Source organism: Bos taurus, chromosome 25 (genome assembly GCF_002263795.3).
Source record: "Bos taurus isolate L1 Dominette 01449 registration number 42190680 breed Hereford chromosome 25, ARS-UCD2.0, whole genome shotgun sequence".
NCBI classification, from domain to species: domain Eukaryota; kingdom Metazoa; phylum Chordata; class Mammalia; order Artiodactyla; family Bovidae; genus Bos; species Bos taurus.
In genome coordinates, this window is record NC_037352.1 from 17,297,406 (window position 1) to 17,314,211 (window position 16,806).

A 16,806-nucleotide genomic window follows, 5' to 3' on the forward strand; every position below is an offset into this window, starting at 1 on the left:
ATTGAAAGTGGCCCCAAACCATTATATTTTTGGAAGGTATCCACTGAGCAGACTACATTTCACTTCTACTCTGTGAAAAGCCTGATTACAGTTCGCACAGTAGAAGTAGCTAACATAATTTTTTAAAATTTATATAAACTCATGCTTTAACTGAATAGTTTGGGACCAAGAATATGCTGTGGATTTACTGCCAGCTTAACAGTGAACCCCACCCCACCCCCAATCCAAGAAAATGGCCTCCATTGAAGAACAGTGTGTACTGAACAAAACACATTGAGAAAGCATGGTGGCGTTGCTCAAATATTCCCAAGTGGCCTTTATTACACAAGATTATTCCATTAAAACCATTTCCTATACCACTTTTACTATATGATACTGTTCAAATGAAAAATCAATTGGCAGATGAATGGTTAAGAAAGCTGTGGTACATATACACAATGGAGTATTACTCAGCCACTAAAAAGACATTTGAATCAGTTCTAATGAGGTGGATGAAACTGGAGCTGATTATACAGAGTGAAGTAAGCCAGAAAGAAAAGCACCAATACAGTATATTAATGCATATATATGGAATTTAGAAAGATGGTAACAATAACCCTGTATGCAAGACAGCAAAAGAGACACAGATGTATAGAACAGTCTTTTGGACTCTGTGGGAGAGGCAGGTGGGGGATGACTTGGGAGAATGGCATTGAAATATGTATAATATCATATAAGAAATGAATCACCAGGCCAGGTTTGATGCAGGATACAGGAAGCTTGGGGCTGGTGCACTGGGATGACCCAGAGGGATGGGATGGGGAGAGAGGTGGGAGGGGGGTTCAGGATGGGAAACGTGTACACCCGTGGCAGATTCATGTTGATGTACGGCAAAACCAATACAATATTGTAAAGTAATTAGCCTCTAATTAAATTTTAAAAAATCAATTGGCAAATTCAAATTATGCACTTTTAAGTCATTTCCTCTGAGTCTGTATACATCAGATGGCATCAGTGCCCAAGCGTGAGTCAGTGAATTCCTACTGCTCTTCCATTAACCTGGACTTGGACTTTCACATTAGGTCAGAGATACGTTACACCAAAGCAGCTTCTGATTCACATTTCACTCTGGCCCAGGTGAAAGCTGAGATTTTCAGTGTTCTCATGTGGGTTCCCCAGCCTGTTAACTAAATTAGCCAGTCTCTGAAGACTGCGGCCTACATGGCGTGAGGTCTATGATCGTGAAGAATGATGGAACCAGAAGAATAAGAAAATTTTTAGGAAATAAGGTAAAAATGAAAACTTCTGCATGAGACCTGTATTAATTTTGTTATTGCTGCTTTAAACTGCCATACCTAGGGGTTTAAAATGTCACAGTTTTATCACCTTACAGCTCTACTGGTCTGAAGTCCAGTGGCCTTTCCTTCAAAATGAAGGTGTTGGCCAGGCTGCGTTCTTCTGGAGTCTCTAGGGGAAAATTGGTTTTCCTGCCTTTCCCAGCTTCTAGAGGCCCCCTACATGCCTTGGCATGGGATCCCTTCGTCTTCAAACTAGTGACAGCTTGTTGAGTGTTTCTTACAAATCTCTTGACTCTTCTCTGTCTTCTATTGATACTTTTAATGCTGGATTATCTGGGTAGGCCCAGTCAAATCATACTACTGATTAGCAACCTTAATTCCATCTGCTACCTTAAACTCCTGTTGGTTATCACAACATATTAACAGGTTCCAATGAGGACTGGGGTGGGCGGGGGGTTGGGGGAGTGCATAGAACCTGAACAGTTCTGTTTGTAGAGCTAAACACACACATTTTTAAGGGAAGAACTCTAATCTCGCAAATACTTTTGATGGGCCAATCTAGTTGCAGAAGGGTGGCCTCAGGGAGGAACTTAGTGGGAAACAGCAGGAAATCACCTCAAGGAATAAAGTGGTTAAGAATCCTGAGGTTTGGGGAACAGCTGGATAAAGGCAATTGTAAGGAGGGAAGGCCCTTGCCATACATAGGAGGGTCAGTCTGTGAGAAATCCCCAAGGGAGAAAAGGCCAACGCTTTTGAGAGCAGGGTGGTTATATATTCAACTAAGACCTTGGCTGTGCTTACATACCAGACACCCCCACCCACCTCTCCCAGATTCTGAGTAAAAATCCAAAAACTGCCTTGTTCCAGTGGAGGCAGGCTGTGTTACACAGAATCAACAAAGAACATGGGAAATCACACCAAAAAAAAACTTGCAGACAGCTTGAGGAGGACCCAGGACACGGGGCAAAGTGGAGAGGGGTGACTCAAGACAGTGTTCAATTTACAAAAGGACAGAGGTCCAGTTAACCTCAGGGCTGGAGCCGTCACTAGGGCAGCATGGTCTGCACCTACGAGAGCAGCCGAGACAAGGCCAAGTTCAATCTGAGGACACCTGGCATCCTGCCGTCTTGGCTGTCCAACCTTCTCTGCTTAGACCCTGCTTCAGGAACAGACTAATAAGCCTTCCCAAGCCAAGTGGAATCTTCAGCCACATTGTGCTAGAAAGTCAAATCCTATCAGAGAGAGACTATACCCTGAACGGCAAGAGGGGAACGGCCTGACCATCACAGCCCTAACGAGAGGGACCATGATGGGGACAGGTGGGGGACAACTGCTCATCCACTCTCCAGAATCACACAGTAGACGGGTGAGCACGGTCCTTACTGGCAGCCAAGCAGGCCCAAACTGTGATGTGAGCTCTCAGCAAGACACAGGGATCAGAGACGTGGTTGGTCCTTTCACACTGGGCCAAGTTCCTATAGGGTGAATTAAGACCACCCCTGTTGGAAGAGGACATGCCCTGAAGAGCTAACTCAATGCAGAACCTTACCGTGTAGGCCTCTTCTGTTATGTATCTCAGGACTGAATCCGTGGAGGGCCACGTTCAGGTTCTGAGGGAGGTGGCCCACCAGAATCATGGCTAACGCAGGTATCAGGACTCTAGACCTGGCCAATGGTTGCTGGCCTCCCCTCTGCCGCTGGGGCAGTAGTGCACCCACACTCACCTCGCCAGCATCTGAACCTGTCTTCCTTCCTGACTGGCCTGAGTATTTCCCTCCACATGCCAGGGGCTGGCTCAAGAATGGGTGGGCAACGCTGGGCACCCAATGCTGGGCACCAAGTTATGGCAAAAGGGCTTCTGGAAGTTTCCTTGAACCACAAGAAGCTTTCTCTTCTCCCTCTGGAATGGTCCAGTGTCTTGGTTTGCTGCATGGAATTGCTATAGCCATCTTTCCACCAAGCTGATGAAGCCAAGGTAGGATGGTGGAGCAAAGAGGAAACATTTGTTTCCTTCATGGAAAGCTGAACCAGCTCCCTACACAGGACTCCCTTCCATGTGAGACTGAATTTCCTGGCTGTCCAGGCCTGCCTGAGATAGCATGTCTGGTGGGGCAGTTCAAGCCAAGTGGCATGAAAAAGGCCCATGCAGAACTTATATTCTGGGAAGCAGAATGTTATGTGAATGGAGAGAAGGTAGTCACATGTCACTCGGGAGGGTGGTACCGGGAGTTTGTGGGGCTGGCTGCTGCATCAAAGCTTTGGAAACACTGTTCCCAGGCTGATGAGGCAGCGCCCTGTCACCCCCATGTCTGTGCCTCCTGACATTCCACCTCCTCCATGCAAGTCACTTAGGATTCTCTTCCTTGTGGTTGGAGAGAATCCACCAATCACGTCCCTGGGAATGAACGTGCCATTCGTGCATGTGGAAGATTAGCCAACTGCTTTCTTAAATGCCTTGCTCAGAATCCAGTTAAAGCAGAAAGATTAAGTCCCAGCACAGCCCTGGGGATGGAAGGAACACAGACTGCAGAAGGCAAGATGGGTTTAGAAACAGTTTTCCAGCAGCGGAGGCAGCTCAGCCACATCTGTTTGGTGGGAATCCTCTCTGCCTGTGACTACTCCAACCAGGGTGAGGGGAAACAAGCTTGCTCTTGCCCGTTTACATTAATCCTACTTCCTGTATGAGGTGTAGACATGTAATATGCCTCTGTTTCTTCAATCAAAAGACATTTTAATCCCCATGAGTATTTTGGGTGAAATTCCCTAGAGGGGACATTCAGTGTAGGGAATAGTTGACACAGGCCTTGGGGCACAAAAGTGCACTTGGCACTTACTCGTTGAGTGACCCAAGGCAGTATTATTACTTTATCCCTAAACCCCAGTTTCCTCATCCCAGAACCCCATTTCCTAAGATGAGGATAATAATAGCACCTGTTTCAGAATCATGACAATCAAATACATGAATGCAGGGGAGACAGGTAAGTGCCTGGCACACAGGAAACACTGGGTAACTGTGAGCTACTGCTAGTTACACTGTCTTCAGCAGGAATGGAAGCATCACACGGGAAACAGTAGCCACTCGACACGTTCTCCTGCTCTTGAAGGGAGCTGCCCTCACCCCAGTCTGTCCAAGCACATCAACACAGTTGTCCTTAGTCTTCGCAGGAGTTCGATTCGAGACAACTGTCCTATGGCTTCCATCTGCCTGACAGAACAATAAAAGCAACGTTGGGTGATTTGGGGGACGAGACAGCAGAGTTTAATCTTCAAACTTGATTGACTTGGATGCGTTCCTGTCAATATAAAAGACTTTGGCCGGGGCGGTGGAGAAGCCGAGGCCGGCCCCCCGGCTGTACTTCCAGCTCAGGGCCCGGTCGTAGTCCTGCTGCAGGTTCCGCTGCAGGGTGTCGGCCGCCTTCTTGCTGAGAGCCATGCTGGGCCTGGCCACCGTGGGAGAGGGGCGACTGAAGGAAGGGGGCAGATTTTTAAAGCCACCCATGAGTTTGAGAAATTTCAGTTTCTGTTCCTCATTTTCAAAACCAGCAGTATCCCATTGGCCAAACTGGGTTCCCTGTGGTAAGAGAAAACAGGTGGTTACTCTCCTGGCTTCCAAAGCCTGGTCTTTCCCCAGTCCCCAGCCAGGGAGGATCCAGATGATCAAAGGCTTACTGGAACTACTTCTTAATTCCAACCAGAGCCCTGTGAGGAGTGCTGTTGGTTCCCACTCCACTGATGAGGAAATGGAGGTCTGCAGCTGGAGGGGACTCAGGCCTACTCAGTAATCCTGCTGGAACTGCGTCTTGGGTCTGGCCCTCACCAAAGCCACCTTTCACACTGAGCTGCCTGTCTGCTTAACTCCTTCTCCCCCGGTTCATGGCAGTCAGTACGACACACCTCACCAGCTAGCTACTCATCCGTCAGCCTAAGGTGGAAGTGGAGAGCGCAAGCAGGAGTCTGAAATGCATTTATCTTTGCAGAAGCACTGCATTTTCTAGCAGGAAAGGCATGGAGGCCTGGAGAAGTAAAGGGTCACAGGAGTCGGAGGCAGAGTCAGCCCAGGAACCTGGGGTTCCAATTCCTCTCCAGAACACTCTACCACCCATGCACTAATCACCCATGTTCGAGAAAACGCAAAACAGCACCTTGGAGAAGTGGCCCAACAGAAGACTCCCTTCCCAAAGAAACTCTCTTCCCAAAGAAACCCCATGAAGACTGACTTTGAAGACTCAGGATCAAACCCCACCTGTGTTACCACGGTCAAGTTACTTAACCTCTCTGAACCTTAATGTCTTCATCTATAAAGTGGGGGTGTAACACTTCCCCCATCCCTGACAGGGCTTCAGTGAGGCTCAGATCAGACTTGATACCAACAACCCAGAGCAGGATTCCTGGTTGGTTTTAAATCCTCAAGAATTGGCTGTTCTACCTCACCTCCTACCCACCCACCCCACCAGGACTGCTGACCTCCGTGCCACCCGGGAACTTTCCGCTTGTAAGCCAAACGCTAGCGGAGCTCTTAATTCTAGGTCAGCTTTGAGAGAATAATAGGAACCAGTCATCACTACAGCTGCCCTGAGTGAACTGGTGACAAGTTCCCCCAGCTTTACAGTGGCCCCAATACAGGACCAAAGACAGCTTCCCAGGCCTTCAATTTCTAGAATAAGGCCACATCTGACAACCTCACGCTCGGTCTGAGGAGAGAGCTGCCAGACGCTGACCAGTCCTGGGAGCCAGCTCCTGGAGGGGACCCGGTCTCACATGCCCACCGTGTGCCTCAGCAGGCAAGTGGCCCTGGGCCCTGGGGCAGTGCCACTAAAGCATGTGCGGAGGACCCCAGCCCCCGAGCAGCCCCCTGTGGTCAGGCCCACCAGTGGAGCTGCTGGGCTGCGGCTCGGGGTGGCGCCGGCCTGCTTCTGACCTTCCTCATTCAATCATGGACTCATATCAGCTCTGCCCAGCTCAAGTGGGTGGAGAGAAAGGAGGCCCTAGAGGAACGACACGCGACAAGCCGCATTCCATACTCCACTGGGCCAGGGCACCAGTCCCATTTTACAGGTGCGGAAACTGAAGGTCACAGGAGGGAAGTTACTTGCTCAAGTCTCATAGCTACAGAAAGTGGCCGAGCTCAGAACGGATCTCGGGTCTTTAGATTCAAATCAACTGTCCTTTTCTGTGTTACGCTATGAAAGCTTCAAACAGCACAAGCAGACACGCCTTCCTGTCATCTGGATCCTCTTCCCCCAGATCCACGTCTGTTAACAAGTTCTTTTCCCTCCCCTCTGCCCCCTCCTAGGCCTCAGGCCTGCACACTGAGCCTTCTACACCAGCTCCCTGCTTCCCCACAGACATACCCTCCAGCAGTGCCCACCACACCCTCCCATCCCCCGCTTCAGCCAGATCACGTGCCCCATGCTATACACTCTCCTGTCCCATCTCCTCAGCCCTGGTTTGGAAATTTCCTATTCCAACTGGACCAGAGGCCTGCCACACACACCCCCACCTCTGCCCCCTCCATCTGTGTCAGCAGCCTTCTGAGGGCACCGCCCACTGCTGGGAAGGGCTCGCCATCATGTGCCCCAAGAAACTGGTGCCCAGGACATCCTGCCCATCCAGAGGAGGAGACAAAGGTCCAGGCAGCTTATCTCAAGCAGCCAGCTCTCCAGGAGGGAGGCAAGCGCCTCTTGCAGAAGGAAGGAAATGAGCTGAGGACGAGCTCTGTGGAGAGGGAGCCAGATGGCGGGCTGGGGCTGCCCCTGGGCCAGATGGACTCGGCCTCCTGTCCCTCCACTCCACAAGGTGAGAAGGAGGGACGCTGGAGCACCCCTCAAAGAGCCCAGTGGCGAACTTACTGTCCACTTCTTGGTGTCATAAGCTTCTGTTTTACCCGACTCACGATCAATCTCTTCTTGCAAGGCTTTTCGCCTCACCTGAGCAAGGGAAAGGAAAGGGAAGAGAGCAATGAGACAGACAGTTTCCTCTGAGCTTCAAAGCCAGGACAGAGATGCGGTGGGAGTCGGGGGGAGACTGAAGGGATCTTCACCTGAGGGATCTGGTGGTATCTCAGGCAGCTTTGTTCTGCTGCAGACTGTGGGAGGTATGGCAGCTCCAAGCCCCCTGCCCTGTGAATCTCATTCTTCCGGCTGCCCCTGAGTTATATCCCTTTAGAATAAACCAGTGATCTATCGAGTAAAGTGCCTCTGTGAGTTCTGAGTTGCTCTGGCACATTAATTGAACCCGAGGAGGAAGTCTTTGGAACCTCTGATCTGTAGCTGGTTGGTCTGAGGCACAGCTGACAACCTGGCTTAAGACTGACATCTGAATGTGGGGGGTGGGGGTGGGGAGCAGTCTGGTGGGACTGAGCCCTTCAGCTGAGGGATCTGACAGTATCTCCAGGCAGACAGCGGCAGACTGAGCTGAACTGCAGGACACTGAGTATGTCAGGGACTTACTGGTTGGTGTGAGAGTCCCCCGCTCTCACAATGAACTGTGGTACGGAACGTAAGACTATCAGCCCCCGGCACAGCAGGGACCTCACACACTGTGAGCAGAGCGGCTCAAGGCCACAGTCAGCGCACTAATGATGCTGCAGTTGGATACAGAAGCTTCGAGGGCCTGCCCCTTCCCCCCAAGGGTTCAGTTGTAATTTAGCTGCCCCGAGTTTGTGGCCTTTCCTCCTCTCTTCTCATCTGCCACAGGCTGAAACGAGGTGACTGTTTATGTAGTTCAAAACTACATAAAACAAAGTCGAGTGGCAGCTGCAGGGATGAAAGAGAAAGTGATGGCAGATTCCTCCAGGGGAGTCAAGCTGCCAGCGGGGAACCATGTGGAACTCAGTGGATGTGCACTCAGTGAAGCGGAAAGCAGTTCACCTGCTAAGTGATAAAAGTGAAAAGAACAGTATACGGCTCATGACTGCATGCTGCTCTGAGATCACAGGTATACTGTTACAAAGGAAAAGCCTGGAAGAATAGAACGACAAAGCGGTAACAGTGATTATTATTAGGTCGTAGGATTTCAGGTTGCTTCCCCCACCTTTTTTTTTTTTTTAACATAATGAACTTTTTACAGGAGAAATAGAGGTGAGGCAGAAAGCTTCACTTACATTGAGGCCATCTGTCACCCAAAACAGTTTTCTTAGAAACTGTGAAGTATTTAACAGGCACAGATTCATAGGAAGCAAAGAGGTGGCTGGTGAGCTTTGCATGGACAAGTGGCATGTGAGTGGCTGGGACACCTGGGAGAAGAGGAGGGCAGGGGCTGGGCCTAGACGAGTCAGTGCCCACCTGTCTTCTCTGTGAGGCCCCACCAGCCCCTGCAGCCCAGCCTCCCTGCTCGCCGCCAATGACTGTGCCCTGCAGGAGGCTGGGCCTCCCCGCCCCCAGAGACTCTGCCCTGCAGGAGGCTGGGGCGCTCCTGGTTCTGGGAGGCCCGTGCTCTGTGCCAGGCCTTGGAGCGGGCTCTGGCAGCAGCAACCTACTGATCCTCTCTGCTCCTCCTCCAGGGAGAAGGGCCCCAAAGGCATCAGGTTGGGAATTCTCCATGAAACATCTGGCAGGCCTCCCTCCTCGTACACGGCTGGCTTGCCAGCACTCCTCCATTTCTCTCTCCTGGAGCAGCGGGGCCACCCCCGGGCTGTGCCCACCTCACACCCTGCGGCTTCTGTCCAGCAGTGCCTCCCTGACGCGGCCTGAGGACACAGGCAGGTGAATGGCTCCCGCTTACTAAGCACAGATCCTGGGCCAGCCCTTGCTGAGCGCCTCCCCAGTGCAGCCTCGTCTGGTCGTCACAGCCCCCTACATGGGGTCGTGAGGCTGGTGACTGCCAAGGTCACCTCACCAGCAATGGCCCAAGGCCACATTTATGTGGTTATTTACTATGCTGTTCTGATAAGCCTTGGGGTCCAGGATCACAAAATACCCAATTCCAAAAGTCCGGCTCCCACATAGGATCTGGGCGTGATAAAAGCAGAAGCTGGTCCACAATAAAACCACCCATCCTAAAGCTTCTGTACAAGAGTTGTATTTCTACAGACTAGCAATAAAGGCAACAATGGAAAACTGAACTAAAATACTATTTACAACGGCACCAACAATATAAAATAATTAAGGAAAACTTGACCAAAGATGTGTAGAACCTGTACACTGAAAACCATAAAACATTACTGAGAGAAATTAAAGAACACCTAAACAAAAGCATGACAAAGATGCCATGCTTATGGGTCACAGGGCTTCATACTGTTAAGATGTTAATTCTTCCCAAATTAGTCTAAAGATTCAAGGCAATCCTAATAAAAAACCCAGCGGTATTTTCTGGTAGCACTCAACAAGTTAATTTTAAAATTTATATAGAATCATAAAGGCCATGAAATAGCCAAAGTAACTTAAAAAAGAATGACGCTAGAGACTTACACTACGTGCTTGAAGACTTATTATACAGTTACAGTAATCTGGACAACGAGGTACTAGTGTAAAGACAGACACACAGAGCAGTGAATCTCAATGGAGAGCCTAGAAATAGAGCCACACCACACATCAGACACACACAGAGTCAAATGATTTTTGCCAAAGGCAATCTAGGCAATTCAGTTGAGAACTGAAAATGTTTTTAACATCAAAACAAATAGAACTAGGAATACTGGACAGCCAATAACAACGAATAAATTATTGATACATGCAACAATATAGATAAATCTCAAAATGATTAAGTGAAAGAAGCCTGTTTAAAAAAGAACACTGCTGTATAATCCCAATTATATACAAATTCTAGAAAACATAAACTAATTCACAGTCACAGAGTAGAAGCAGTTACCCGGGGATGGGGAAGGGTGGGATGGATTACCAAGGGGCACGAGGAAACTTCTGGAAACGGTGGGTATGTTTGTTATTTTAATTGCTTAGCTGGTTTCCTAGATGCATACATATGTTAAAACTCATCAAACTGTACACCTTAAATATGTGTAATTTTTGTATGTCAATTATATTTAAATAAAGTTGAAAAAGAAAAAAAAAACAAACAAAAAACACTGCTACCAGGAGCCTAGGAGGTGGCACATGGGCCAGGCAGAGACTGTCTCCCCTGCCCAGCCTGTGGGTTCTGGGGACACGTCCCCTCCTCCCCCTGCGGCAGTTAGGAGGAGGACAACCTCAGCCTGGGATGCTGCAGGACCGGATGCTCCTCAGCCAAGGCCGTGGCAGTCAAGGGCTCTCCCAGCATTAAGGGTAGCCACAGGCTCCCTGCCCCTGCAGATGGGGCAGAGGCCGGCCTGGGGGCCCGTGGAATCCCCAGCGCCTCTGGGACCAGGCTCCTGTGGCCAGTTAGGAGGCAAGCCTGTTTCTGGGGGTCTGGGGGAGGTGGGGGATGACGGGGACCGCCCATACCTGGTCTATGTGCGCCTCGTCCATGTTGCCCTTCTTTTCCAACACCACCTCCAAGTCCGTGTCGGGCTCCTGCAGAGAAGGCGGAGGAAGTAAGGCTCAAGTGGACCATGGCCTCCACTGGGGCAGCCCAGCAGGTGAGACTGTGCGAGTCCAGAAAAGATGGAAGACAGCAGCACCACCCCTCTCCCAGCCCCCCACCCCCGCCAGAACACCTGCTTTCCCCTCTCTTCCACTAGTGCTAAGTCGTAGCGGACTCTTTGCGACCCTATGGGCTGTAGCCCACCAGGCTCCCCTGTCCATGCAATTTTCCAGACAAGAAGATTACAGTGGGTTGCCATTTCCAACTCCAGGGGATCTTCCCAACCCAGGGATCAAACCCACGTCTCCTGCATTGGCAGGTGGATTCTTGACCACTCAGCTACCTGCGAAGCCCTTCTCTTCCACCACGCTCCCCAATTCTGGCCTCAGAACTGTGGCACTGACCTATTTGCCAGATGAAGAAACTAAGGCTCAGAGCAGTGAAGGGGCTATCACGAGGTCACCGCACAGCTCAGGGACAGGACTCACACTAACCCAGATCTCCTGACTCAAGGCGAGAGCGCGACCTTCCCTGCCAGACGACACCTCACTTCCCAGGTGACGCCAAACCAGCCAGGAGCAAGGCCAGGGCCCCACTGATGGTGGGGGAGGGGCGGGCAGAGGCAGGGGATGGCGGCCCTGCAGCGAACCTGAATCCCCCCGTCCCCTCTTCAATACCATGCCCCACGCCCCCCAACTCTGAGTTCCAGTCAGGACCTTCTCTCCTGCCTGAACCACTAGGACAGGCTCTGCCGCTGCTTCCCCACCCCCAACACCGGTCCATTCCACACAGCAGCTCAGGGACATCCTGAACTTACAGAATGCCCTATGTCAGCTCTATCTCAATTAAAACGTAGTAAAACCACCACACCTGGACCACACCACCCCATCCTCCCAAACCCTCCCGGGGCTCCCATCTTATTTACATGAAAATCCAGACCCCTGCAGCTGCTGCAGTCAGCCAAGCCCCAGCAGTCCCAGCCCCTGCCACCCCTGCCCCTTCGCTCCTCCCAGGTCTCCGCACCTGCTGCTCCCCGAGCTCAGCCGGCCCCTCACAGGTCTCAGCTCGCACACGGTGTCCTTGCCGGGCCTGCATGGGCCACGCTCTCTCAGTGACCTCAGCCCCTTGCAGACCCTGTGACAGTGAGATTTGGGGTGGCCACTTTCCACGAGGTCTTCAGCAGTGACAACTGCTACTTCCGTGCTTCGGGTGTGCTCTGCCTGGCCCCCCAAGTCCCATGTGCTGAGCCCTGGAGGGCTCTGTTCGCTCACATCACCCCCGGGCCCCTGTGCTCAGCCCACCTCCTCCCTCCCCGCCCGCATCCCGGAAGCTGGTCTGGATGGACAGCACATCTCTGCCGTCTCCACCAGGTGGCCATCCCTTCCCTTCCTCCTGGTAACAGGACCACCACCTCCCCCCAGCTTTGGACAGCGGGGTGCCAGTGGGTCGGACGCTGTCAGCCTCTGCCCACGGGCTTCAGACCAGGGCTTCTGGTTTGTGCGACCCAATGGAGAGCTGGGAGAGCAGTGCCAGGACGCTTCCTGTAATCGTTTTGGAGGGGCTGCCCTTCTCCCTGTGCCGGTGGCTTAACTACTATGATGAAAGCCTGGAGGTGCTGGGACCATCTCACCTCGGGGTTGGGGTGGGGAGGAGCCTGAGACTAAAACCAGCACATAAAGATACAAAGGCCAGAGCGAGGAAAAGCCACATAGGCATCTTCTGGGATCCAAATTTAATTTGATCCCTAAACTGTGTATCTTGAGCTCAGATAGCTCTGGACATCGTATTATCTCAGGAACTATTTGGGTCCTGAGCTTTAGATAGCAAGTAGTAAGAGTTTAGAAAGAGGAATTGATCTGAAAAACTTATTCCTATTAATAAAATTTTAATAATTAATATTAATTAAATCCTATTAATAATTCAAAAACTTAATCCTATTAATCCAGATCCTGAGTGCAGAATAGTGAAAACTTGGGTAAAGTTTCAATAGCAAGGGATATATACCTGTACTACTGAGGATATTACACTAGTGCCCAGATCCAGCCATACCTGAAGCTAGACAGTTATCAAACTTTCTAGTTATCTGTGTCAATAAATCCCCGTTTCCTGACTGATTACACACACGAAAACACTCCGAACTTCCATCCTTATTGTCCCCAAGCAGTTGGCTTCTGAAGGAAAGCCTACCTCTTCCCAAGGCTCCTCTGCTACTTCGCTCTGCTGCCTCTTCTTCTTCTTCTTCTTCCTCTTCAGAGCTGGCTCCTCAGTGTCTGCCTGCTCCACCCTTTTCTTGGACTTCACTTTCTTCTTCACAGAAGCCCTGGAGCCATCTCCTATGGGGATGTATTCTGGAGCTTCAACTCTGACTGGCTTCTTTTTACTTCCTTTCGTAGGGCTGCTCTCCAGGGACCAGGAGCACTCAGGGTGCCCCAGTGGGGGATCTCCCTCCCAGTGGATTTTCTTCTTCTTCTTCATCTTCACGCTGTGTTCCCTGGGACTCCCTTGCTTCTGTTTCTGTCCCAAGGCTGCCTGCTCCCGGACGCCATCCTTCCCAACTGAGTGAGTATACACTGTATTCCCAGCCTCGCAGAACCAAGGATCCCTGCCTGAGAAAGCTGTAGCTTCCTTGGCCTTTTTCTCCTTCTTGTGTTTTTTGAGCTTCTTGCCAACTCTGGTCACTTCCTCGTCCTGTCTGGGGTCTGGAGAGGTCTTCACCCTTGAGCCAGGGGACATGGACTTCCTCTTCTCTGCACTGAGGGACTTAGACAGACCAAGTGCCTGTGTCCTGGGGCTGTGTGACCGCTCAGTCCGTCCAGCGCGTAATGTGATCTCAGGTTCAAGGTGCTCCTCACAGATGGTGCTGTGACCCTTCTTTTTCTTCTTTTTCTTCACGAGAGGCATTCTGGGTGCCTGTTCTTGGATCACACCCTTCAAGGGTGGTGTGGCTCTTGGACAAACCTCTGCGAAATAATTGTCACTGTTTAAAACTGAGTATTGAGTCTTTGGTTCTTTAACCACTTTCTTTTTCTTCTTCTTTTTCTCTGGGAGCCCAAGGCCCACCTCTCCTTTGTGAGCCTTAGTGATCATTCCTGAAAAAAAAAAAATGGTTCTAATTATCCCACGTGAAGTGGCCTTGAGTACAACTCCACTAGGTATGACTGTGAGTCACGCTTCTTGGAGTGGATGGTCTGAAAGGTTAGGGGCTAGGAAAATGGGCACGATTCCTGGGGAGCAAAGGGAAATATGATGGAAGAAGCAGTGCATGCGACGTGGCTTCAGTTGTGTCCGACTCTGTGACCCAATGGACTGTAGCCCACCAGGCTCCTCTGTCCATGGGATTCTCCAGGCAAGAATACTGGGGTGGGTTGCCATGACTTCTCCAGGGGATCTTCCCAACCCAGGGATCGAACCTGAGTCTCTTAGGTCTCCTGCGTTGGCAGGCAGGTTCTTTACTACTAGGAAACCCCCAGAAGTTTAAATCCTGACAGCCTCAGGTTCAAATAAATCCATGTTGCTCCCTCATCTTAAGTCAATCACCTATCCTCCCCAGGCCTTAACTTCCCCATCTGAAAAGGAGATAACCTGTCCTTTCTCAGAGAGCTGTTGGAAAGAATAAACAATAATCCATGGAAAGTGCTTGGCAGATTGTTGATTGCTTTCCTAACCCCCTTCCTCAAGCCTCTTAAGCCTAATCATTCATTCCACAGAAATGGACCCTGTGCCAGCCACTGAAACACCTGCACTCAAGCCACAGGCCAGGCATTGCCCCTGGTGTCTTACCTTTTACTGGATGAAGGGGACAGGAATCTTAGGTTAACTCTTCTTGCTGATTCTCACCAGAGGTAGTAACTGTGATATCACTAACCCTTGCTTCATCTGAAGAGCTCTGTTGCTTTGCATCTGGAAATTAACTGCCCCAGCCTACACCTAGGGTAACTCTCTTCTAATTACCTTCCTAAGAATGAGAGCAAAAGTGAGGTATGGTGAGGAGCCCCAGCTGGGGCTCAGAATGGCTGTGTTCAAATGGTGATTCATGTAGTCTTGCCACCCAGCAGTGGCTTCTCTGGGCCTCAGTTTCCCCATCCATAAGAGGCAATGAACCAGATGAGATCAAAGGCTCACAGGTGGTGGTGGGAGCCATATCCAGTCTACAAGTCTGTTTCAATGTTTTTAATTTTTCAAACAAATTGGCAACATTTAATGACCTTGAATGCTCAGCTTTTTTTTTTTTTGGAGGGAGGCTGTCATGGAGGCACCTATGAGAAGGCGCTGGGTGGGCCCTCAAATACATTTCAGCTTCCTGTTGGACTAGTCTCTCACTCCAGTCACCAGCCCAGGTCCTGGTTCCTGGACTAGATGACATGGAGACACTCAGGGAATCCAGAAACAAATGGCTCCTCACAGGAGCTTTGGACAGTGGGCAGGAAAGGCCAGGAGCTGCTTCAGTTTTCCTCAGCCTCAGAGCCCAGAGGCTGGGCATGCCTCACTCTAAACTGTTTCAAAGAGCCAGGCCAGCCCTGTTCTGTAGCTCAAGTTTACTCATAATTGGCTCCTATAGCACCTGGAGATCTGAGGGATCAACCACAGGCTTCCTCCTGGCTGGCTGGCTTTCTGCTGTATTCCCAGGGCCCAGCTTTGTACCTAGCAGGGTGGGTGCTCAGTAGATGCTCACTGGATGAAGGAAGGGATGCTAGAGACACACAGATGAACAAAAGATGACCCTGCCATCAAGAAGCAAGTAAGTGTGGATGGAAAAGAGTTGTGGTAACAGTGATACATGTGATAAAAGCAAGCACAGTGGTAAGGTCAGAGTAAGAGAGGTCATTAAATCTGGCCTACTAGTTGCCAGCAAACTTTCTGAAGAGGTTTCCAGCTTGGGCAAGCACAGGATGGAAATGCTAAGACCTAAGACAAAAAAACTGAAGTGTAAGGTGACTGCGGAGAGGTGACTGAAGGCAACAGGCTGGTTGGAATAGTTCAGTCACTCAGTCACGTCTGACTCTGTGACGCCAGACACCTTGAGACATCCATGGGGAGATGTTGGTGGACTGCTGGCTGTATGAGTCTGAGGCTCAGAGGTGACTGGGCTGATATGGGTGAAATACATTCAGAAATATATGGATGGTATATAAGCTTTGAACAGAACGAGCCTGAGACAGAACCTCAGAGAATACTAACGTTTAAATGGGTGGGCAGAGGAAGAGGGGCCTGCAAAGGAGAGAGAGAAGGTGCCAAACCGGAGAGGGTGGAGTCAAGGGCGCCTCAAGTGGAGGAGTGGTCTAGAGATCTGTAACAATGAAGAAGTCAAAGGGAGTTGGTCGCCAAATTAATCCCTTTCTCTTCCTATCTCCGTTTAAAACACTGCAGCACTGTCCTCTTCGGCAGTGAAGAAGAGCCTTCCCTTCAAACCCGACATCCCAAGTGTATTCATTCCTTCAAGAAGGGAAGAGGAAATAAACCTTACAGCGTCTCCTGCGAACGCAAAATGCTTTCTCCAAAAGCGCTTTTAAATTCTCGAAGAAGCCCCATGAGGATCGGTGTAAATAACCCATCTCAGAGACGTGCAAACCGAGACTTGGAGACTTTAATTCACTTGCCCTGCGTCCCAAAGCCAGCAAGGGGTAAAACAAGGATTCGAACCTAGCCCGCAGAACTTCGGAGCCCGTGCTCCAAAACCCAACTCCCACCGCAGGCTCACTAACAGGAAGCAAGGGAGCCGCGAGGGGAGACTGCCCCCTCAAACACCCGACCGCACCAAGGTTTCCGCACAGAGGGAGGGATTACGCCGGGTCCCAGGTCCGCTCCAAGGCGGGAGAACTTCCTGAAGATGGCGCCTCAGACCGGCGACGAGAGGAACGTGGATCTGAGGGTGTAAGTCATCCTTGTCCGGTCCCTCGGATCGCCGCGCAAATCCCCAGACCCAGTCTGCACTCCTGGTTCCGTCCCGCCCACGACGCGCTATCCGAACTCACCCAAAGGCCAATGTTCCCCGCCTCCACGTGAAAGCCCGCGCCGCCGTGACCCGGAAGTCAATCTCGACTCGCTGGCCCGTCCCCGCAAGAGACGGTTTCTT

General features: G+C 50.8%; 1 protein-coding gene across 4 annotated transcripts; it reads right to left on the reverse strand.

Moving 5' to 3' along the window:
• Positions 1–287: 287 nt before the first annotated feature.
• Positions 288–16,790, reverse strand: KNOP1 (lysine rich nucleolar protein 1). Of its 4 annotated transcripts, none has more exons than XM_024984782.2 (6): positions 16,706–16,764; positions 12,921–13,822; positions 11,757–11,867; positions 10,655–10,723; positions 7,127–7,204; positions 288–4,848 (listed from the first exon to the last, which is right to left on the reverse strand). In XM_024984782.2, exons 2-6 carry the CDS (start codon positions 13,818–13,820, stop codon positions 4,537–4,539), a joined length of 1,470 nt encoding a protein of 489 aa, XP_024840550.1. In that variant the 5' UTR covers positions 13,821–13,822; positions 16,706–16,764; the 3' UTR covers positions 288–4,536. The 4 variants fall into 4 exon arrangements, with proteins under 4 accessions (XP_024840550.1, XP_015315812.1, XP_059737241.1 ...); XM_015460326.3 differs by having other exon boundaries at positions 16,374–16,764; XM_059881258.1 differs by lacking the exon at positions 16,706–16,764 and adding an exon at positions 14,514–16,356.
• Between the last annotated feature and the right edge of the window lie 16 nt (positions 16,791–16,806).